The 24,738-nt window shown below is 39.8% G+C and overlaps 1 protein-coding gene across 1 annotated transcript in view; it reads right to left on the bottom strand.

Annotated features, from left to right (window-relative positions):
* Positions 1 to 24,738, bottom strand: part of PLB1 (phospholipase B1) — a 78,053-nt gene that overhangs the window by 26,571 nt on the left and 26,744 nt on the right. The window contains exons 19-41 of the mRNA XM_072332451.1: positions 24,455 to 24,528; positions 23,078 to 23,121; positions 22,219 to 22,327; positions 21,345 to 21,396; positions 18,810 to 18,890; positions 17,414 to 17,479; positions 16,658 to 16,758; positions 14,257 to 14,338; positions 13,333 to 13,437; positions 12,589 to 12,684; positions 12,039 to 12,110; positions 11,549 to 11,608; positions 11,133 to 11,193; positions 10,659 to 10,717; positions 8,630 to 8,697; positions 7,597 to 7,640; positions 6,987 to 7,095; positions 3,534 to 3,585; positions 3,329 to 3,409; positions 2,654 to 2,719; positions 2,185 to 2,285; positions 1,030 to 1,111; positions 413 to 517 (exon numbers count right to left, since the gene is read on the bottom strand). Coding sequence (XP_072188552.1) covers positions 413 to 517; positions 1,030 to 1,111; positions 2,185 to 2,285; positions 2,654 to 2,719; positions 3,329 to 3,409; positions 3,534 to 3,585; positions 6,987 to 7,095; positions 7,597 to 7,640; positions 8,630 to 8,697; positions 10,659 to 10,717; positions 11,133 to 11,193; positions 11,549 to 11,608; positions 12,039 to 12,110; positions 12,589 to 12,684; positions 13,333 to 13,437; positions 14,257 to 14,338; positions 16,658 to 16,758; positions 17,414 to 17,479; positions 18,810 to 18,890; positions 21,345 to 21,396; positions 22,219 to 22,327; positions 23,078 to 23,121; positions 24,455 to 24,528 — 1,770 coding nt within the window. The remainder of the gene's footprint in view (positions 1 to 412; positions 518 to 1,029; positions 1,112 to 2,184; positions 2,286 to 2,653; positions 2,720 to 3,328; positions 3,410 to 3,533; positions 3,586 to 6,986; positions 7,096 to 7,596; positions 7,641 to 8,629; positions 8,698 to 10,658; positions 10,718 to 11,132; positions 11,194 to 11,548; positions 11,609 to 12,038; positions 12,111 to 12,588; positions 12,685 to 13,332; positions 13,438 to 14,256; positions 14,339 to 16,657; positions 16,759 to 17,413; positions 17,480 to 18,809; positions 18,891 to 21,344; positions 21,397 to 22,218; positions 22,328 to 23,077; positions 23,122 to 24,454; positions 24,529 to 24,738) is intronic.

Below are 24,738 nucleotides of genomic sequence, written 5' to 3'. Positions count from 1 at the left end.
CTCTAGTCTGTATGTAATCTTATTCTACAGATTCAGACATAGAGTGAAATTATGGAACATGAAGTGCTGTCTCCATTGAGTAACACAGCAAGGTTGCTTTAAGAACTGTAACTTAATATCTCAGCATTTTATTAATCATGTTATATTTAGAGAAAGAAAAATATTTACATAACTTGAGAACACACACAAACCAACCCCTTAAGTCAGCTTTTGATTCATTTTCCAAAACAGCAACTCATTAACAGCACAATATGTAAAACTAAGAACAGATAACTTAATCTACTGGGCCAAAAGGCAACATGTTCTATAGTAAGAAAAGCACATGACAAGTTGAAATAATTGCGCATACTGTCTCTAAAGGCTGGATGCCCGCACTTAGTCCTTTGCATGCAGAAATCTCTTCATACCATACCTGATCTAGAGGAATCTTGGGATTTTGGAGGAAAGTCTGGATGACCACTGTGAAATTGTCATGAGTGTCGTATCTGCCAGACTCCACCAGTCTTTGAATGCCAAGCTGCAAGAGCCAAAAAACAGCCACCAATATTCCATCAACATCTGTGCATAACAATTTTTGTTGGTTTTTGCTTCTCTTTTTGTTAAGTTTGCTTTTGTGAAAAGAAAAACAAAACAAAACAAAAACAACAACAACAAACCTAAGAATCAGGAGGAAGCTTCTACTTGTTAATTGAAATAACCAGAGACACTGATAAAAGGTAAAGGTAAGCCTTGCAAAAGTGGCTAAGAAGACTGGAATGCAGTACTGCAATTGTTTGTGAGAAACAGGATTTTGGTGACTGAACTCCTGCCTACCCATCTGCATTAGGAAATGGCATTTTTCTGAATAATAGCTTATAATTTTCATCGTATGGTGTTCTGAATAACATCAAATTAACTCCTTTATAACTTACATGGATCTCCTAGGTAAAGTACTGCTATGATTTGCCATAAATAGACAGTTTGTTTGGTAGCGAAGGGTTCATCTCAACTGGAAGCAAAGTAACTGCACACCATTCTTGATAAACATACCTGGTAAGCTCTAGTGGCTTCCCTCACCATTGTTAAGTTTTCAGAGTTTTCTTCTCCTGTGAGAACACAACCACACAGATAACTGTGGGAGAAGTTAGAGGAGAAAACAAGAACAAAGAGAATTAGAAACATGAGACTGCAGAAGTGGTTCCTCACCACCCAACATTCTCACGACAGGGTAGCAACAAGGACATTTGTACATTTTTGTATCTGTGAAATATCTTACTGTCCTCGCCATTGCTTACACTTTCAAACCTCAGTCTTATTTACTGCCTCACGTGAATTGTGCTGTACACTGTGCTAAAGCCAATTTGTCCTATTCGTTACATCCAGGCACCCAAAGTCCCTGCATCCTGACACAGGTCCGTGCCATTCCCTCTGGAACTAGAGAAGATACCATTAAAATGTACTGGTTCTATATTACCTCTGAGCTGTTATCTTTTCAGGGCATCAATATGAGCAAAGAACATAATTATATACTGCAATAAAGCCTCTGAAACAAGAGATACCTGTCTACTCTGCAAATACACACACTCAAAATGCTAGAAAATCTAAATTCTTTTGCAATTCAGCTCCATCTTGAGGTATCCTGTATCGGTAACTTTAATCCAAGCACATTGAAGCGTAGTTTATATAGATTATGACACAATTTATACCACATTTCAACCAAACTTGAATTTACCCCTAATCCTGGTAAGTCTTCCCAGGTCCATACAAAATCCCAGTGCAGCTAGGACCTTCCAGTACCCCAGCCAAAATCCCATGCAAGCCCTGTTGACTATGATGCAAACACTGGATAGGCACGTTCTATGTTAGCTATGTTACAGGTAGCTCAGTCCTCCAGACTCGATATTGATCAAGGAAAATCTCTGTACCACTGTATCAGCACTGGTCTGATGTTACTTGTACTCTACAGACAAAGAGTAAGGAGCTACTTGAAACACTTGCAGCCAATAAAATGAATGTACTTATGAACCTTTTAGGTCAAAGCCAAGATAAGGAAATTACACTGGGCAGGATCACATCAGCACTGGATGTATTGTTCATAGGACTGTTGTGTTATGGACAAATAATACAGTTAAATAAGCATGGAATGAGAACTTTATCATCACAGACAGTAAATTCAAGTACAAAAGAAAGTCAAACAAGCCTTACTCTGACATGTAAGTGGGGCACTGAACTTGAGTATCCACAAACAACTGTCTCATACTGAGGATGTCCATTACTCCAACTAAACTCACTAGAGCTTTTGGTACCTGAAAGGAAAGTCAGACTTCAGCTTAGAAGAAACTATATGCACAGCCCACAGTATATTTATTTAACCCAAAGCCCAGCCATTTAACGCTCCTCGCCTTTCTCCCTTTTTAGAAGAAAAAAATATATATATCAACAAAACCACTCACAAAACTTCAACTCAGGTGTTGAACTCTTTCTGGTACCATGATTCAATATCACTGTCATTTCAGATAGCATCTCACTAGTCTTAGATAACACACCAGCAATAGTTTCTGTGAAAGTCACTCAAGTACATTTGGTACCAGAACAGAAGAAATCAGTAGAGCCAGTAACAATAAATTACACACCAGTTCAGGCTAGAATGCCAGGACAATTTCACAGTACTTGCCTGCTCATGCAGAATATCAAGAGTTTCTTGAATTCTGCTGGTGAAATTTACAGCTGAGTAGTGATCCTGATAGAAGAAGATGAGAATGGATTATTGCTAAATGGGGACACAAAACATTTGGGTTGGGAGAATAATTCACTTCCTTTTCTGCCATATTCCTGCAGTCAGAATAAAGTTCTTGCTTTTTTCCAGTTATCAGTTAATCTAAGACATAGGAAGACTTTGTGAAATTTTGGGTTTAAAACACAGCTTGTCAATTAGCAGCATGTTCCCTCATACAACCTCCCTTATCCATAGTTCACCTGTACCTAGCATCACCCTACACTAAGAGTTATGAGGTGATGACAGACATTGCAGGATTGGACTGATAGCAGTTCAAAACAATATTATTTTTTCTTGGATGCCTAATGAGGCTTTACTAGCAGAGGAGCAGTTACCAGATTGACTCTTCTATCATGGTCAGAGAAGACAAGTGTTTTTACCTTGGAGTAAACCTGAGAGAACATAATCATCCTACTTGCTTGCCAGTAACAGTTTGTACATCAGGGCACAACACATACAGCAGCTCTATTAGAGCACTCACTATCATTGCTATGAAGGCTCCAAGGATCTGTGCATTTCTACACTTAAATGACAGTCCCCCAATAGTCTTAGCCAACCAGATCTGCTACTCACAGGGTCCTTGCAGTAGTTGCATAGATCATTGCCTCCAATATGCACTGTTATGATTTTCCAATCAGCACTGAAGTCAATTCTCTGTGTAACAAAGCAGAAAACGTCTTTGACTGATATGCATGTAGCATCTTTGTGGATGGATCTTTCATGTGAAGCAGCACCAGTTTCTTTTCAAGCTGCAAGATTAGAGTTCCAGACAACTTACAGAATCAGTTTTCATTAGACTCAGGAGAGCTCTTGCTTGGGCTGGTAAGTGCCTATAAAGAAAAGCAACCAGTGAGTGAAAGAAGCACTTCTGTGGAGAGATCAACATTAATGCTCTTCGGACACATTAAACCTATGAGTTGTCAAATATCAGGAGATTTAAATGATGATGCAGTACAATCCTCCTTTTACAGTGACTGCAAACAATGTTCACATCATTATGAAAAGTAAAAAACAAATTGAACCTGAACATGGATTTTACTCAAGTTCAATGACTGGAATGCAGACACAAATATGCTCGTTAGCAGATGGACTGTTTAGAATTGGACTGCTATCAATCTACTCCTCATGAACTGAAATGACAAGGGAATCCCAAGTCCCAGTGTTTAACTGGTCTCTTAAGCAAAGTTTACGTACACACCACAGCTCACTCATTGCAAAGACGATGCATTTAAAAGTTCACTGTGCACATCTGCCTCATCTCTGCAGCTTGCACCCCAAGTCAACATTAATTTCCAATTGTGTAAAACAGTTTTGTGCACTTTACATTTCTAAGTGAATTAAAAATCCAAGTAACTTCCAAGATCTCCCACACAAGTTAAGATGACAGCCTCACTGTTTTCCAACAGCCATGAAAGCACTCCCTTCTATATACACATATATACATACTTTGTATATATACATATCTTTATTTGCATGAATGTGCACACAAAATTGTCATTATTTCTGGGTTACCTAGGCTCAACAGTTCAACCTTGTTTGACTGCCCTGACATGCTGATACTCAAATATGCATACAAAAGAGAATGGAGAACATATGTAGAAACGCTGGCCGTCCAGGCAGCTCTGGAGCATGGGACTAGCTGCATTTCCCTCCAGGCTCTTGTTAGAAACACTTCAGAGACTGCATATCATTTCTGGAAGCACACCAGCTGACATTAATAGCCATGACGCTTGTTTTGTATGGTAACCAGAGCTTAGCTCTCTTTTGCAATGCTGTATTTAATGCAGGAACAGGACTCTCACCATCCTCCTTCAAATGAATACTGATCTAACACGAACATATGAGTATTTACTGGGGAATGATTCCTGTCATGCATCTTCTTGGGACACAGACATCACACACATAAAAGCTCAATTCATCATTATCCTTGTCCAAAGTCATAACTCACTTATTTATATCCCAAAGCTATCACAAGCCATTGGTAGTCGAAATTTCCTTCTGCTCTCACTGTGGAACGCCTAAGTTAGGGCACCAACTTCAGTACTGATCCAGAAGAAAACATCTCTTATGGAGCTGACACTGCAACAATTTTCATATCTCACGCAGTCACTGAAGTGCTGAGGCATCCTGAACCAACGTAGTCAGTAAGACTGAACATCTTGAATGATGCAGCAGTACTGCTTCCATTCTCGAGCTGTAGTCTCCACCAAAATTAGATCTTAAGCAACAGAAGCAGTCTGCTGATGTGAAATACAGATATTCACAGCTCCTGTCACCTGTTCTTTCCTCTCAATCTTAAGTTCTTAACCTCATCATCTGAAATCAGAGATGTAAGCCAGGCTCTGTTTCAGCAACACGTTTCAGACATGTCCTTAGCTCCAGCATGCACTTAAGCACGTTGGCAGTGAATGGGGGTGGGCCCAAGGAAGTTTTGTCTACACTGCTGTATTCACCAAACAGCTCTTCAAAGCAGCTACTGATTTCATAGGAATGAACTGTTTACATCTGTTTTCAAAAGCTGGTATAGGTGCAGAACTACCCATTTTCAGGCACAGCCTGGAAAAGAGTTCCTAGACTACCAACTATAAGTATGAGCCAGACAATGATTCTGAAACATCAGACTTATCTTTCTTTCACAGACTGTTTTTCCCCCTGGACCATAGAAGAAGGGATATTTTTGGCTGATGCAGAATAAGTAGAAAAGTAGCAGTGTTCTGTGATGACTGTCTTATTCATCTCCTTGTTGGCTACTACCAAATAACTATCTGATAGTGATGCCTTGGTCACTAATGACACAAACTTCTTCAAGTAATGTTGGTGTCTTTACAAGTCGTATATCCTGTTTCAAGTTCTTCTCCCACTCCAAATTAACAAACAAACCACAACACCTGTTTAGGATTTAATCGATACAAAAAGCAAGGCAACTGCTAATCTCATTTTTCCCTACAGCAAGCAAAGCCTAAAGTTATTCTGAATATATGCTGCATATAGCAGCATGTTGATAAACTGTCCTGAATGGCTGAATCAGAGCCTTAGCTCTTGGGAGTGTTTCAGTGATACACAGAAGCAGATAATTCAGTCACTTCCAGGAAACAAAATCCATTCCTTCAAGTATGGGGGCTGTAGGTTATGTTAGGACACCATGAAGGCCAGAAAATACGGCCATTTATTGAGATAGCTAGCGTGAGTCAGAAGTTAGCTAAGATCTACAGGAGTAATAAACAATAACTGATAAATATTAATAATCATTGCTTAGATATAGCAAATTCCAGCACCTTGCTTGGCTTCTGAATTTCACTGCCAAGGCTTTAATAATCTTTGCTTAGATACAGCAAATTCCAACACCTCATTTGGCTTCTGGATTTCATTTACAAGATCTTGATAAATCCCAATAATCACCGCTCAGACACAACAAACACCCAGCTCCTCACCTTGCTACTGAATTTCACGTCCCAAACCTTTTTAGGAAGTAAGGGAACCTTTTCTTCAAACAAACATAAGATTAAATTACTCAGTTCTGGGTAATATCAGCTAAGAATGTCAAACCCAGGCAAGATCTTGCCAGAACCTGTGCCCAAACTGTGACCGAATTCCAGCAGCCATCTGTTTTGTTAATTAAGCAGCACTGGCTCTTTCAATCAGAAGCCAGTTTCTAGGATAAGCAGTATATAAAAGCTCCCAGGTGTGACTAAAAGCAAAGAACCAAAGTGTAACACTCCTGTCGCACTGGCAAAACTGGCTGCAACTGCACGAGATCTGCGATGCACCAAAAGCTGTCTATGACCAGCAGCAGTTCTCCTTTGAGCCCAGACTGTAGATGACTTTCCCCTTCTCTGTTGATCACTTTTGCCTGTCTACCCAGATGCCTGAGGTCATTTATGGGAGGTTTTACCTATTTTTTATCCTAGTAACTCTTTACTGATTCATTACATGCTCATTTTCTGAGAACTTCCCAGATCTCAAAAATACATAGACAGAGACACAAATAAATCACCAAAAAATGTCTGTCAATTTCTTGTTTGTGAATTTCATAGCCAGGACAGCTGGCTGCATTTGAAAGTGCAGGTATGAAATAAGCCCGTACATTTAATAAGTTCTGAGCTAATTTTCAGCTCCAACAAGACTGGTTTTGCTTGCTGTTCAGAGCAAGTTGTGACAGCGTTTGAAATAGTTGAAAGTGAATTAGATGAAGCATCCATCACCTAGAAAGGTAAACCAAAAAGCTACATACTCAGCCTCTGCTCCTGGAACTGCCTGGTTAAGGAATGCGTTTGGGTCATTCTCGCTCCCTGTGCCAGTTGAGTAGCCCTCGATTTTAGCATTGAACTCTCGAAAGATATCTGAAAAAGAAAGACAGCAATGAAAATAATCACATCTGTTCCCTGTATACAGGGACTGGTACACACCAACACCACCACATTACTGCTTGTTACAAGCCTCCAATCTGCTTTTTCTATCCACAAAACGGCAGTGGACTGAGCTTCAGAGGGACTTTAGCCCACCAGGAGCCAGTGTTCAGCTAGATCTGTTTTGCAGCTGTGCAACACCTCACACTACTGATAAATCTGAAGAAAGCCTCAAACATGGTCCCAGTGAATTCCCACCACGTTCTTAATGCCTAAATTAAGAGGGGAGAGGGAAAAGAAAGGAAGGAAATTTGTAGCTTCTCCTCAGCTTCTCTGATGGAACAGACATTTTCATTAGTTCCAGGATATTGTTTCTTTGAAAGGTAAGTTTTGCAAAGTACTTTCAAGTGGCTTAGAGACATTTCAACTTAGCGCTAATCAGCACACTCCCTCTCTCCAGTCTTTCGAGTTAGATCTGCAGAAGCATTTACTTACTAGGCAGAGTTGTTACGTTCTCTAATGAGTCATCCCCTCCAATACTAAAATGAGAAAGAGAAATTCAAGTTGTTCATCTTTTAGCCGGATACAAGCAATAAGGGAAGAGAAAACCTACTATACATCATGAGAAAATGCAAAGGTTGATTAATTTGGTAACTACTGATCTAACATATGGCACGGAAAGGACAGAAGTGAAGTGCTACTGAGGAGAACATGGCTGAGGTTTCAGTGGGAGAGTTACTTGTCAAAAGGATTTATGTGCATGCAGCTGTGCAGGGCACAGCTAGTCATTATGAAATAGCAGAAAACTGCAAGAGAGAGCTACATATTTAAATGATCAAGCCCCAGAGTACTGCAGACTTCAGGGCAGACTTCAAGACCAGTTCCAACCTCGAGAAGCCACTCTAAGGCAGCACCAAGCAGCCTGTCCCCTCAGTGACAGAGGGCTGTAGCAGCAGCTCCTTCATCTCTTTTCCTGCTTCCTTCATAAGAGTGTGTTTTCTCCAGCTTTTCAATTGTTGGGTCACACTTTGGCTTACGTAGAGGGTTAGGACAGCACAAAATTGCTTCATTTAGTGTCAACTGAGCTACATCATCACCCGACCTCCAGTTTAGTCTTTATGACTTCGTGTTGCATGTGGTAAAAGCTGTGCAGTTACACTGTTTTCCACAGTCCTACAAATAGTTCAGAAGCATCAGACACTGAAAAGATTTTCCCAAAGCAACAGGGCCTAACTTGCTTGTATCAGTGACTTTGTTCCAGTGCCCCAACTCTCTGTCCCACCATAAAGCTACAAACTCACAAGTAGCTGAAGAGAAAAGCAAGAGAGCAGTCAAAATGCTAGCTGCTGAAGATCCGCTGCTGAAAACATTTTGTGTGAAGCCAGCTTTGTGACAGATACAGCTTCCAAAGCAACACTAGACAGAAAAGTCAACCTTTTTCAACTTTGTGACAGCTGAAAGCCCCAGAAAACATGGAAGATATTTTCACAGTAAAGAAGACATCTCATCACCTTGGCTTAAGACTTACCTCCATGATAATCCACGGAACTGAGTAGCCAAATCCATGAGACTGTATGAGGCAATTCCCGTACCAGCCTGGACATTATTTTTCATTAATACAATGAAATTAAAACACAGTTACTAACACAATAGTCATTCATACACAGTCATTTTATTTACTTCTGAATGCATCTCTTCAAAAGCTTTAGAAAGCATCTGGCCTCCCTCCTGAAAAATGCATCAATAGTTTTTGTAGTTATTTACAAACATCATATTGTGTATGACACACAAAATAAACGACAGAGCAATGAAACAAAGGCCTTCTTCTCACGAGTCTGGGTGATCTGAGTAACTCATTTACATTGCATTACTCAAGAATGATGAAAAGATCTCAAAGTCGTAAAACTTTCAGGGTAATTATAAGCAACACAACATTAATTCATTACAGAAAACAAACATACCTCAGAAGGAAGTCTTGTAATACATTCATACTGATTTGAAAAGTATTGTGCTAAACAGATTTATTTATAGTAGTATTAGAGCAAGAAGGAAAGCACTCTACATTTTCAATGAAGAAAGGGACAAGCTGGCAATGACATCCCTCCTTAACACAACACCAGGATTCAGAATCAGAGTTTCTGACAGCTGTGACGCTACAGCCTTATGCAAAAATGGGATACCAAGTAGTATTTTAGGGCAGCACAATACCAGGCAGATTATTTGCTGCTACCTCAGATTAAGCCAAACTAAGATGTCTAGTTGGATGTTAGGAAAACTTTCTTCTCAGAAAGAGAGGTGAGGCAATGGAACAAATTGCCCAGCACAGAATACTTGTGGAGTCACTATGCCCGGAGTAATTCAAGAGATGTGTAGATGTGGCACTGAGGGCCATGGTTAGTGGGCACAGTGGGGATGACTGATGGTAGGATGAGATGCTCTTAGTAGTCTTTCCCAACCTTAATGATTCTACAATTCTCTCCTCTATGTGAGCTTTCTTAAATTAAAAGGAGACTGGTATTCAGGAAAAAAACATCCATGTGCCAAATGCAGTTCAGATAGCAATGTACAACTGCTCTTTCTACGAAAACAGATTTTATTACCAGTTTCTACAGACTATACTTAGAAGCAGAAACACATGCAGGGTCTTGGATATTATAATATGACAACTGCAGCTAGATACTATCTTGCATGTGTCGACATTACAGGCTTGCACTGAAATACTGCTATTTATTTTGGTTGCCTCCTGCATGTAGGAGTTTTGGCAACATGCCTGCCAGAGAGTTGTAAAGGCAGCATCGTTTGTATGCACAATATCTTAGTTGTTAAGGTTCATATTCAGAGATCCTGTACTCCAATCACGTCCTTCTGCCCAGTGTTTCCTTTGAGCTGGTTGTAAAGTTTCAGTATTTTGCCAGTAGAAAAACATTAAGGATAATGATGTTACAGAAATTTAGTATATGTGGATATTCTTTCCAGCCTATCAAAGATTACCATCCTCAGTAACATCTACAACTTGATAAAGAAATTAGCTACAAGTTAAACAGACAAAATAATTAGACTGAGTATCTGAAACTGACGAAGTCAGAGGGCTTGCACCACTTCACATCCATATACCATTAACAATAAATTTAATAAAATGCTATTACCCAACATTCCTTAATCACACACCGTTCCAGAAAAATAAACCAGGCAAAAGGACAGGTTCACTAATCTGATCATATTGAGGAAAAGCTTGACATGCTGTAACATAGTGCTTGTGTTAAGCCCTATTAGTTTCAACAGGGTGGGATCTTTCCTGTCTTTGACTCAGTAAACCTTTAAGCATCTCTTAAAAGGATTTGCCTGTATTTTTGCCTGTGTTTAAAATTATGTGAAAATACACGTGAGGAGAACACGGTGCTGGAGAACTGATACCTTTCTTATTCTAACTGCTGGGTCTATTGTCATCTGTGAGTGAATGAATCTTTACTTCAGGTACAACAGCTAATTGCCTTCCACCGGAGAAGGCAAATGTTTGTAGTTCTTTCAAGAGAACAGTAAAAACACTGTCTTCTTACCGTCAAAGAATCCCCAAGGGCTGCTATAATTTTCACATCAGCCGGCCTTAGGGAATGCACTGCAAAGGAAAGAGATGTAATTGAAACTGGATAGAGAATAGTCATGGTTTTTCATCGCTGCATATGTAAAACATGCCATCGTGCAATCTGATGCTCAGCCACATTGCTTTTGCAGTACTCAGGTCATTAAAGGGGAGCAATCCCCAGCTCACCCTGAATGGCTATAGCAGCAGAATCTGCACAATATCCAGTTTTCTCAGTCGCTAACATCATTACTGGAAAGACAGAAGAGCAAGGAAAGAATAATGATACCTTGAAATCAATATCCATCACCAAGATGATAAAACAATGCAATATTGGATAAAGCAAAAATTTTATATTAAAAGCTTTAAGAAGGCATAGAAGGTCTAAGGAGAAGACAATGTGAAATGAATTGAAAAAGTGAATACTGTTATATCTGAAAATAAAGACTACCTGAAGTTGGAGAAGGGGAGGATGGAGACCTGTCCTCACAGAGCAGCTGGCTTCCATAATTCTAAAAATAAGAAAGATGAGTAACTTTTGGCTAGGAAATGCAATCTGTAGTAACTAGGGTCTCTCTAGTAGAGGCCAACTAGATAAACCAGAGTATGTTTTACTTGTAAATAAATATACAGGCCTTGGTTGCCCAATTCAATAGACATAGTGTTGTTTGGATTAGCATCCTGTAATGATAACTGTGCTGTCTGAGGACATGTTCTTACAGCTTTTCTTGATGTGTTTTGCCTAACTCAAGCAAGTACTTTCCTGTTCTGTGCCCTTTGGCCGAAGACTGATTTCACCTGGGGTGCAAAGCATGATTCATGACTATAAAGGAACAGATGCAGTGAAATGCTGATGTTGACACTTACTGGAGTTCGGTTAGGGTACGTGTAATTACTGTTTTTGTATGTCCTCAGGAATGGCTCAGCCTGCAAAATGAGACAATCTGAATCAATGCAAAGCATCAGAGGAAACTTCCACTCATCAAGATTCCATTCTTAGATCTCTGTGGATGATGAGCAGCTTGATGCAAACAAATCCCAGGGATAAAAATAAATAAATAATTTAAAAAAAAAAAAAAAAAAAAAAAAAAAAGCATTTTAAAAATCCTGGTGAAGCTTTCACACAACATGGATCACAGGAAGGCAAAATACTCTGCCCTAGTGTTTTGGCTGACTGAGGAAGTCAGCCCTCAGACCTCCATTTTAAGGTGCCAACTGCTTATACTGCTACCAGCGGCGGTGGCACAAGCTACACAGGGATGTGGCACTGCTTACTCCTGGCAGCTGGTGAAAGATCACCCAGAGTCCCAGTCACCCCCAGCACAAGTGCACAAACACAGATACCCTTGCAATTTACCTCACTTGGACATTTGAGGACAATTTCATTTGTCATTTGTTGGTCATCTGTCTTCTTCCCTACAGGTTCCAACTGTGAGAAAATGAGAAGTGGGAGAGGAAGGCACAGGCAAAAAGAAAATAAACATCATGGAAAAGAGGGTAACTCTATACTACAGCCACTAGAAACCACCTCTGCAGCAAAGCAAATGCCATGTGCTGCACCTGCTCTACCCACACCACTGACTGCTGCTTTTCATACTGAGAAGGCTAAGCCCCATATGGTACCTATGTTACCAATGCAGTTGGATGATCAGCACCAGGTGTGCAGAATCTCCCAAGGGAAGCCCAACACTTGTAGCCTTAATGTGTCCTGGGATTTACTGTTTTGATACAATTGGCTTAATAGTTGAGGTGACTTTTCTTTGTATGAATGCTCTTTCCTCTTATAAACATAATTAGCAGTTCAGAAGAGAGAGGACTAGCTATGTAGTTTCTCCCTGGGGTTCTTTTTGCTGCCAAGAGCAGGTTGTAAAGGACAAGGAGTGACAAATACTGCTTTAAAATCTTACCATGTTGTTCCACAGACCACGTGCAGCCTGCGAATGAGACTTCTGGCTGAAGTGAAAACAGTCTGGGGCAAAGTATGAATTGTCAGGAAATCCCTCCTAGAGAATGAGACAGGGACCATCACAGAGAGCAGTAAACGCGCAATACGCCATGCACTATCCCTTTTGAAAAATCCCAGCTGAATCCAGACTAAAGTAGCTTCAAAGGCCTCTGAGACCAGAAGAACCAAACTGGATCAGAGAACACTGGTAACTCAAGACTGAGAAACCTTTTAAGCATTTTTAATATGTGATCTCCAAGTATTAAGAAACAGGCAACTATGACTCTGGGTAGAGGGCAGTTGTGCACAGACATTGATCAGATTCTTTATTTCTCACTCACACATAGCTTTTCATGGAAAGTGAGTTTTTATACCAGAAGTGTTAGCTTTACCAAAGTACTGGACAGCACTGCAATGCGTGGGGGATGTAGGATGAATGCTCCCCAGTGAATACTTTGAAATAAATATCTACCACACAGTTTGTAGTTGTAGGGGAATTGACTCGGTGCCTAAAACAGAGCCATCCCATTACCTCCAAGTTATTCCATAAGCGTTTTCTGCAGTTTTTGATGTTATCTTAACTGAATACAATAACTATTAGGTCAGAATTCTGCTTTGTCACATTTACCAAAAAGAAGTCAGTACAACTCTGAAAAAAATCAGCACAACTGCAGCAGGATTTAGTGAGGGCTTTGTTTGTATTTACCTGTGTTTTGGGCATGCTGATATGAGTCAGAAAAGGCTGCATGACCACTGTAAAATCTTCCCTAGTGTCATATCTGCCGCTCTCCACTAACTCACGGGTCCTCTCCTTAAAGAGTCCAAGAAAAAAAGAAGTCGTAATAGTTCTTTCTTTTACATCTAGTTCACTGGCCTCTCATTACTGCACACCTCCATCCAGGGACTCCCTGTAACTTGAGCAGAAACCCAAACGCAGCCATGATGATCAGCCTATACCAAGCAGCAAACACTGAGGTCATTTAGGGAGACTCAATCCAAGCTTCATTGCAGCAAGACAGCCCGTGGGTCATTACCTGAGTGGCACAGGCAGGGGACTTGTTCAATTGTTTTAGTTTTTCTCTACAAAGAAGTTGTAGAATCACTGAGGCATTTTCAGGTTGCCTGAAGTTCAGTGCTGATTTATCATGTACTTTGACTTAATCTCATCTCCAACAATGTAAGTGATCAGGAAACCGCTGGCACTTGGATGTACTCTACTTTCTGTGTTTCCTTAACATATTTTTCCTCATCTGCTTTTGTGGTTTTGTTTGTTTGTTTAATTTTAGCAAGCCAGAACTGCAAAGATCTTGAGCCAGTTCCCATCTCCCTCACCAGCACCCCACCCCCTGCCTTTTTCCCCCCTTTTTCAATTAAATCACAACTACATGTCGTCAAAAATGAGTGCAAACTGCTTTCCAGCTCCAAATATTCCCTGCTCTGAGGTCACTTGGGTAAATTCCTTTCCACCGACCCCACTATTATTAATAAAAATCTATTTATTACTTGCAGCAAAAAAAATAAACAGATCAACCAAAACAAACAAAAAACACCCCTATTTCTTGGGTGGAGAAATCAAACACATCAAATCTGTAAAAGTAAATAAGCAGACATGTAAATGCATGAGCCTTACCTGATACCTTCTGTTGAAGTAGACCAACTGCTTATACTCGCTGGAATTGTCATCATAGTTCAGTACACAGGGGCATATCATACTGCAGGATAAGAACACCACACTGGGACCAGCTGGTCCTTTTTACCTTTCACTAGCTGAAAAGCTGCAGGGTTAAAAAGCTCCTCTGAGGGGGAATTTTCTGACTGGTCAATCACAGCACATAGCCACATCTCCGAGTATCTGCAAAGCCCCAACTCTTGAATAGAAACACGCTTATTAGGGATTTATGAACATAAGGAAAAGGCTCCTTGCAAACAAATAGCCAGCCAAGAGAAAGAGGGAGTAAAAGATAGAAGCTACCATGTCTTGGCCAGAGGCCCTGTGGCATCTGCTACAGTCACCTCTAACAGTAACACAGCAGGAGGAAATCTGCTTGAATGTTGAATTGAATTCCCACCCTCCCAGTGGGTATTCAGACTTAAATTGTGGCATGTAGAGGCTGGTACAGCATCAACAGATACCCAGAGGGATGCCAGAATTTTCATTCTTAGAGAGACTGAGAACTTGTCTGGACACATATGATGTTTTTCTTCTGGTGCTCCTCCTTCCTTGGTATATCTCAGTATGATTTGACAAACCCAAATAAAAACAAATGACTCCTTTTAAATATCCTATAGTTTGGTCATAGCAGGTCAATCCTGAGAGTGCTCTTAAAGTACCTTCCTATGGGGAGGTAGTTGATATATGTGCGTCCCTACCTCCAAACTTGTCTGAATAGAGAGAAACTAATAAAACAACATGACTCTACTTCAACAGAAACTCTATATGAAAAACAAAATTAACAAATAGCATTTTCAAAAGTATTTTAGTAACAAAAGCAAGACAAAATTATTGAACATGCAATCTTTTTTTAGGTTATATACTGCTCTCGGGAAAGACAGACAACCTTTTGAGGTCAAAAAGCCTTTTCCATGGAACATTTGTTATTTTACACAGAGTCTGCTGTAAACTTGGCTTGCACTCAGACAGACACACGTTAAATTCAGTGTGCTCTTCAAACTATGGGAGGGTGTATGTATTTTTAATCTAATCTTACTCTTTGCTAACTGTCCTTGACCAGTGATTAGGATCTTGAGATCTACGTGCACTGTACTCTGTAACCTTTGTCAAAAAAGAAATGGCAACTGGATATCAGAAGCACCAAAACTTTTAATTTAAAGCTGAGTTGTTGTTTTTTTTTCCCTGTCAACTGCCAACATAGAGTCCCTAAATCATACAGAGAGCTGCATTTACACTTCTCCTTGAAAATCACCTAATTTCATAGGGTCTTCCAGGCCTCTGAACCAGCCCTGTCACAACAGCAGCAGGTTCCCCTGCGAGGGCAGTAATTTGGTGGGATGAGTTCAAGGCAGATGTTTCAGGGAAGTAGCTGGGTACAGGAAGCCCTGCAGTTCTTCTGTGGTTCCCGTCTCCAAGGATCTCTTGCACTCTGTGCTGCCTTTTAGAATCATAGAATGGCCTTGGTTGAAAAGGACCTTAAAAAACACCTAATTTCAACCCCCCTGCTGTGGGCAGGGTTGCTAACCACATGCTGCACAGCATGAGCTTCTTGACCTAAGCAGCAGGAGGAGCAAGTGGCTGCCTACACTCACCGGACAGAGCTAATCTGCATGTCTGTCTAGAGCACAGATCTTTCTTGCTTTTCCAAAACCAGGCAAGCCCTGACAGGAGCAAGTCTAGGGGGAGATGGCAGCTCCCACCTGAGCTGCCATGAGCTTGCTAAAGCACAGCCCACACACCACAGTGTTAGATTGGCACTGACCAATCTAGGATTACTCAGGGAGGATTACTCAGCCAAACAGCAACAGGTGGCATGTCTTGAGAGACTAACAGGGAAACTAATAACCTCTATTATAATTAACAGCTTCTAATAAACTCTATAAGGAGATTATGAAGATCAGAAACTAAGGAAAAAAGAGGGAGAGTTAAGATTGTAGAGAAGTTTATCTGCAAATAAAACTAGATTAATGCAATCAACTTAAAAAGAAACAAAGAGACCTGTCATTCTTGGTGGTAGGTGGACATTTGGACTAGATAATCTTAGAGGCCTTTTCCAATCTTTATGATTTGATGATTCTTTTTTGCTTTTCTGTTTCTGCCCACAGAATGCACAGCTGAGTTCTGAGCTCTGGCCTGAACTCCCTTGCAGCATAAGTCATTAAAATGGCAGCTCTACTAAAAGTGGTTACAGTGGGACCCAGAGACAGAGGTATTTTTTAATGCCAGGTGGAAGTTCCTGTCTAGGTACACAAGCACACACAGATAAAACAGTAAAACATTTTTCCTTTAGGAAGTTTGCCAAGAAGACCTTGCAGCCTTCAGTGACCAACAGTGAGAGCTATAGAGATCATCTGCAAACCTCATAAGAAGCCTCGGACAGGAAACATTTTTCTCTGCATACAACTCCCGCAGGCTTGTTATGGAAAGGATTGTCACCAGATTCACAAACGCCCGTGGAACCTGCCAAGAAACAAGCAAACCCATAGCTGATGCCTGGAGCAGGGTGCCATCTCTACCCTTACATAGCCACAGCAGGCCTCAGAGAGCAGCCTGCTGATTCAGACAGCTTACATTATTTATAACAGCAACGTGCAAAGTACTTCCTTAATAATGAATCCCCTCTCTGACAATACCAAATTACAGCTCCTGTGTGCACTAGCTATTTTTGTTTTGAATGTTAATGATCTGGTCACTTGAAAAAGATGGCATCCAAAAGGTCCAAACATCGTGTAATGGGTCCCAGCATGGCTCAAATACTGGCTGACTTTCTCAATAGTCTCACCATCAACCTCATCCTCACCAGCAGGATCAGAACTGATTTTAACAACAACAAAAAGTGAATTTGTTTCTAATAGGACGAATGAGCAAAGCACTTCATAGTCATTGAATGTCATTTTTGCTCAGATTTGTTATACTTTCTACATTCTTTGCCTGTAGAACATTGGCTAGAACTCAGAACAGTCTTATTCCTTCTGTAAAATATTTCTGCAGCCCTTTCTGCTTCTCACATGGATTTTCCTATATGCAAGGAAGTGAATTCTCAATCAGTAACTAGTGGCTGCTTTACAAACAGGACACAATCCCCATTCACACATAGTAGAAAAGTTTGTTTTACCTCTTTGTGAAGCATGTCCAAAGCTAATTGAATATTATAGGTGTAGTTTTCAGGAGAATGGCGTATCTGTTGAAATAAGAGGACTGAGTTTTATTGTCCATCAGTTTGCTCAAGCAGGCATAACAGTGACTATTTGGCATCTTTCAGAGCAGCGTTCACATTCTAATTCTCGAATCACTGGTAATAGAGTCCCATGCAAACTGTCTCTGCTTTTCTTCTTTCTCATCACAACTGTCTTATTTATTCACAATAAAAGACGTGGTGGTGAGGGAGCAAATTCAGGAGACAGTATCAGTCACCACAACATCCTCCACCTCATGCTGGTCTAGGCCTCTCTTAAATGCAGCAGACCAGCATTAGAAGAGATCAGCGTTTATAAAAGTAAGATAACTTCTGCAGTACATAACATTAGCAACATGCCTGCTATGTACTCCTTACCTCCTACAAATATTAACTGGCACATCTGAGTTCTGTACAGAAAAAAAGTGTACCAGAGTAACTTAAGGAGTCTCAAACCACTTCATATTTGCCACTTAGCAGCAAAATATCTTTGTTCAGTTTGAGTGGTTTGAATCATCTCATTCAATTGTCTCACTCTGACTTCTGTTTCTTCACTTGTAGCCCTATTCCATAATAAAGTTCCCTATGAGAAACATTTCTTTCTTTCGCATTTTCAGCTTTAATTCTCCTTGATTTAATTTCATGCAGAAATTCCTTCTGAGCTCCACCTGCCTACTCTACAAAACTAGACGGCTCCAGCTCCTTTTGTTGTCTCCTAAGTCAAAGCTTCGAAAGAACACTACAGTTAGCACTATCTATAGTTGTGGGACAAAAAGGCAGTATCATTCTGATCTATCAGCCTGATATCCCCCAGTCACCCACCCTTATGCACAAACACCATGTTGTCTAAAATCAGGAGCAGAAGGTAGTAATGCTTAAATTGGTCCTGATTTTATTGTGCTTCGTTGTTGTTTGGCTGATGTGAAACTAATCATGCAAAAGTACATGCTCTACCATTTGTAAGTAGATAAAAATAACATCTCCTCACTATGCGAGAAGTCTGAAGGTTGCATATAGTATGTATATACTTATATTTTATGCTATGTTGTATTGTATATAATCACATCACCATGAGCTGGGGGTAGAGCTATTGCCATAGCACTGAAGCTGGCAAACGAGACGCTTTAAGCATGACTCTGCACAAGGTGAAGGAAAAGGGCAAAACCTTGACAGTATCTTTTATCTACAGGTAACTAGATAGCAGAAAGGCAATCTTAGTTAACAACAAAACAAAGCAGCTACAGTTATATAATTTACAGACATTCTAAAGATATGCCTTTGTTTATCATATCATTAAGGTGAACAGTCTCAGTGCTGCGGGCAACGGGTGACTTACGGAATCTTTACAGAATTGACATAGGTCATTTCCTCCTATGAAAAGCGTTATAAGCTTCCAGTCAGACTGCATATTTATTCTCTGTACACAGAAAGAGACAGAATGGAAGTTATGAGGGAAGAAAGTAAAGCAAAATGAAGACCAGGTGATAGACTAAACACAAATACAACATTTCTCAGGCAACCTGGCGTTACCTCTAAGTGTCTTCATGACAAAAAGAATTTGTAGTCACAACTGTGAGGATGTACAAACAACTATGATCTAAATAAGATTTACAGTATCAGTAATATCATGCAGAATTATTGGTTTCTGAAAACTATTGCTCAAATATCCATCTATGTGCTTTTTTTTCTTTTTCTTTTTTTTAATGTCTTTTATACACCATTATGCAAGTTTTGTATACACCAACTCCTCCTTTAGCTTTGGGAATACATCTTCATTGCAGAAAGGATGGTATGTGTTTTACTGTGTCATAAATAATGCAGGAAAACCCTGGAGGGCAACATATTTCAGTGAGACATGCTGCAGTGAGACAAACTGCAAAGAATAGAGGGGCATTATCAACTATTTAACAATAGTAGTAAAAAAAATTACAGTAATTTTTTCTCTGAAAGGCTCTTGCAAAGCAATAGCTAATGCAAGGTAATTATGCTACAGTAAACATAGACCTTTTTAGCTTTGAGAAAAGCTTCAGATGTGATTAGTACCATGTAGCTGACACTGCACTCAATACCTTGATACTTCAATTTCAGTGCAGAGCACCACTAGGAAAAAGCAGGAATACATCAACCTCAAGTGGTTTAAAAGTGTCTGTCTTCAAAGGCTGAAGGTAACACATCCCAGCTGGTAAACACACTGCTGAGTATTTTGGTCTCAAAATGTACTTGTTCAAATGAAAAGACCAAGGAGAAGATTTTCCTCCTTCACCAAACAGGTTGCTTATGAACTCTTAAATCAAAGATATATTACCTCTAATATGAACATTCTTTCTAGTTAATTCATTATGTAAAAGGTATTTGCATTCATTTGTCGTGCGATGTTTCCAAGCTGATAAATACAGTGGAGTAGTCCTTGGAAGCCTTGGCAGATACTGGTGTGAATAAAAACTATCCAGATGCTTCTTTGTAAGCTGATATTCTTTCTAATCTCATTTCAGACAAAGCCAGAGTAAAATCTTATACACAAAGTGCACACACAACACACAAAAAGAAGGCCTGCAAATATTTTTGCCAGTATGTGTTCACCTGATTATTCATAGTAGGTATGTACACAGTTATCTTGAAGGCTTCTTGACTGCTCTCCAAATGCACATTTGGAATACCAAAATAATATCATGTAACCAAGGTCACTGATTGCATAGCACATATGTCAAATTACAAATGGCAAACATTCAAAGCAGCAGTTAGGTGAAAAATATGTAAATAAACCTCAGCCTAATACATGTTTTATAGATCATTAATCAAATAATTCCTAACAACAAGTGTGAAAGGCAGAAGTCAGTTGATGACTAAGTCAGAGAAGGGACTAAAGTGTTTTTAATGAAAACAAGTCCTTCCATATTCACTCTGCATGACTTGCCTTTTAAAGAATTTGTCCTCAACATCCAGAACCTTCACAGCTGACAAAAACATACACTTACACAACAATTAAGAGCATCATAGTAAAATCCTAGCAGAGAAACCTTACAGAGTGAAGTAGATTGAGAGGGGAGGTCACTGTACTGACTTTATCAGACAGTGAAGTTTAAAAATGATGCATAGGTTACAACTTTTTGGGTTTGAAAACAAAGATGAGTCCTAGTTCTCAACTTAATTTTAATTCCTAGTAGTTGGTATGGTGCTCTAGATTTAGGATGAGAATGATGTTGTTAACACGGGGATGTTTTAGTTGTTGCTTAGCAGTGTCTGCACAGAGCCAGGGCCTTTCAGGCTCCTCTGCCAGCAAAGTGCTGTGGGTGCACAAGGAGGTGGGAGGGGATACAGCCAGAATAGCTGACCTAAACTGGTGAAAGGGACATTCCATACCAGATGTCCCTTACCACACAGCACCATGCTCCATAGTAAAACTGGGGGAGAGGGTGGCCAGAGTTGCTGCCTCTGCTGAGAAGCTGGCTGGGCCATGGGTCAGCTGGCAGTGAGAGTGCCATTGTACACTCTCTTTGTTTATTCTTCCTCTTGTTGATTTTTCCTTTCTCCTCCCATCACCTTTGTATGCCTTTTCCATGTCTTATTAAATTTTCCTTCTCTCAGCCCATGAGTTCTTTCACTTTTCAATTCTTTCCCTGATCCCACTCAGCTGGGTGAGGTGAGTAAACAGCCACGTGCTGTCTGGCTTCCTGCTGGGTTAAACCACAACCAATCCATCTCATACCGGTAAAAATTCAGTTAAAGTTATGGATGATACCAGACATTACACTGTGCACTGCTGTACCCATACTTTCATGTTTAGCATCTGCTGTAGTGTGTTACACTGTTACTAAAAATAATGCCAAATTGCTTCATCTTTTCAAAGAGATTCATGATATGTTAAACTCACACTGTCATTTATCATTCGGTCCACCAGTCTTCTGACCTGTGCAGGAACATCCCTAAAAATTAAATAAAAATAAAGGCAAAGGAGAAAGCTGATGAATGGGCATCTGTAACTAAAAAAATACCAAGACTCCAGTTTTCACTGTATGCAGGATGAGAGGTGTGATGTATTTTGAGACAGTGATGAATAAAGGGAGAAAACAGCATACTACAACAACTCAATCACTTTGCAAATGCTTCATAGTTACGCTTCTATAAGTAACATACATAGCAAACACGCTGTGCTATCACAAACCAAGTGCACTTTGCCCCTTTCCAACATCAGACAGATGCTATTAATATACATATCACTGAAGTATCCATGCACACGTCAGTGTTATCACATGGCCTCAAGCCACTGATGCATGTTTTATAAGAAGTGCTCCCAAGAAAAAAAAAGGATGTTGTATGAATTTCACAGAAGATCAAGTGTAGTGGTCTCTAGCTAATTCCCAACTCTACCACAGACTGACCATAAGCAATCCATCTTTTCTTTTTAAATCTTGGTTTCTCTATGTGAAATCTTAGTCCTACTGACAAGAGGGCTGGAATATAACTCAAGCACAGTGGAGATGTTCACAATAGGGATATGAAGCTTTCTGAATAGAGCCTGTGAAGTGCTTTGGGTAACTGGTTGATAATGTTAGAGAAAGCTTTTATTTGGCAAACAGAAAAAATTGTAAAGCTCCCACCATACTTATCAGCTTTCATGCTAAAAGTGGAGCAAAGAAATACACTTAGATTTGCCCACCAGCCTTATCTACCACACTCTAGGATTCATAGCAAGTTTTAAAAGAAAAATCAACTTATAAAAAAAAAATAATAAGTTTTCATCTTACTCTGCATGGGCCCCTGCAACTGCTTGGTTCAGTGCAGCATTTTGTGTAGTTTGTGTTCCAGTGCCAGTGGAATATCCTATCAGGGATGGATTGAACTCACGAAGAATGTCTGCAGAACAAGAGAATGCCTTGAAATGTTGCTTACTTCAGCAATAACAAGCGGAGTCATAAAGATGAGATCTTATTACAAGAACATTTAAAAGCTTTAAATGATATCTGTAAAATATTAACCCCTAAGAAATGTGCATGGCTGAAAATATCTTTTCACTTGGTAATTCAGGCTGTGTAACCCTATGCTCAGGCAAGAGACTCATTCTGTCTCACTAAATGGAGATGGGTAAGAATCAAAACCTTTGGCCTCATCTCTCCTGATGCCTTAAACCCAAAGACCTGGATGTCCCCCCAGATCCTGGACTGCAGAGCAACTTTTCAAACAAACACCACAGAACTAAAATGTTCTGATCTCTAATGCACATAAAATCCAATCTTGTAAAATGATTCCACATCTGCCTAAAACATCTTTCCCATACAGTCAAGCCGATTCCTTTAGGTTATGATCTAGTGCCTTTGATTCATCTAACCCCAACACATCTGGGATAGAATTACAACCAGCAGAAGAATACAGAAACAACCAACCTTCTAGAATGACAGATACACGGTTAAGTCATGCCCAAATTACATTCCATCTGTTAAGCAAATTCTACTCAGCACTGGACATTGAATACAAAGTGATTGGTTCTGTCATTATACAAATAGTAAGCCCTCCTTCAAAAAAAACTTTTTTAATTTGATCAATAATAAAGGATGTTTTATCAATCAGTTCCAGATATTTATTAGGTTTATGGAAAAATGCACTTACTTGCTAGTGTTGTGACTGTGCTAATGTTCTCATTTCCTCCGACACTTAAAAAGAAAAAAATAATAATACAAGAAATGTTCCAAAATACAATGAATTTCTTAAGGCAGTGGGCTAAGTAAGAGAGATCCCTTCATGCATTTACTGCACATGAACACAGTACATTCTCTACCAATTGTTGGTACTAATTCAAAGCATACCCTTTGTGTGCATACCAAAGGGATCACAAAATCAGAGAGACCATCATAACCGTAATTATACTAGCAGCCCTATACACGAACTGCCCTTTCAGTCTCTCACATCTTGTGAGAGATGTTAAAACACTGCTGACAGAAATAAAAATGTTAAAAAGCTGCCATCCTGCTACTGTTATCTCTGCTAAAATATTTATTACTTCAATTTACAATTAATAATCCCTTTTTTTACCTATAACAGGTTCCAAAAGTAGATATTTCAGAGTGATAAGTAGACTCAACATCTTTTTTACTCCCCAGCCCTTCACCCTACCAGGCTAATAATATTCATCATCTGTGTGCTACAGAATGCTAGCATACGTCTTTTTTTTTTCCCCCAGAAAATCAGTAAAATATCCTTAAAGATCAAAATATTAAAATAGGGACTTACAACTCTCTAGAATCCCTTTAACTTAGTATAGAATACTGTGAAGTGCCCTAGTACTTGTTTAAATCTCTATAAGTCTGCAGCTTCTCAGGATGGTAATAATTTGACGAGCAGAAAATCAACCTGGTAGGCGTGGTGCCAAGTCAAACACTTGATAAGTACTAAGTGAACACAATGACCTTTCTTCTGAATTACTTTTTGACCTCTCTATTAAAATGCTGCATATGTACAAGTCTGTACTAATAACTGACACGTGTTTTACATAACATAAACAGTACTGGGGAATGGCTGAGAAAATACTGACTGCAGATGAATGAGCAGCAAGAAAAGGACCTCGTTCTGACTTTTTGTAGACCATTAGTTCTAAATGAGAAAAATGAATGACATAGGCGACAGTTGGGGAGAGCAGGCAAGCAATTGAAATAGCAGGGACAGAAATGCAGAATGCCTAGGTGGTGCATTTGAACTGGGATTGGGGATTTGCAACAGCTGCAGCTGTGAGAGAAGAAAGGGGCCGTCTTGATGATGGCTCTACTTCATTTGCACATACAGGCTTAGAACTGCCACACTACATCATGCCTCAGGTAGTCACTGGTGTGAGTATTTTATTTATCATAAGTAAAATCACAAACACTTTTATACAAAACACAGTCAAAATCACTTTCCACAAAATCTTCACTTACACACTTGCTTTGAGGTGACATATGTAACTCCAAGAAAACAGATTCCCTCCCATTGGTGGGAATTCTTGGTACTCACCTCCAAGAAATACCTCGGTATTGAGTCAGGACATCCAGAACATCATGGGGATTGGATGCCGCCCCATTACCTGCCTGGAAGGAGAAATGGAGATCACCTTCAGAAAACAAGAACTGCTACAATAACTAGTTCTCTGACTTATCCTAGTGAAAATAATTTAGGAGAATGTTAACGAGGCAAGCTGTATCATCTTCCCAAAATATAACAGATCATTTTCTCAAGAGGATCAATGGATGAGGGTCTTTCAACTCTGCTCCAGTAAATTACCCACTTCTATCAACTTC

This window comes from Excalfactoria chinensis, chromosome 3 (genome assembly GCF_039878825.1).
Source record: "Excalfactoria chinensis isolate bCotChi1 chromosome 3, bCotChi1.hap2, whole genome shotgun sequence".
Classification (NCBI taxonomy): Eukaryota; Metazoa; Chordata; class Aves; order Galliformes; family Phasianidae; genus Excalfactoria; species Excalfactoria chinensis.
The sequence above is the reverse complement of the archived record's forward strand: the minus strand, read 5'-3'. Positions and strand labels throughout refer to the sequence as shown.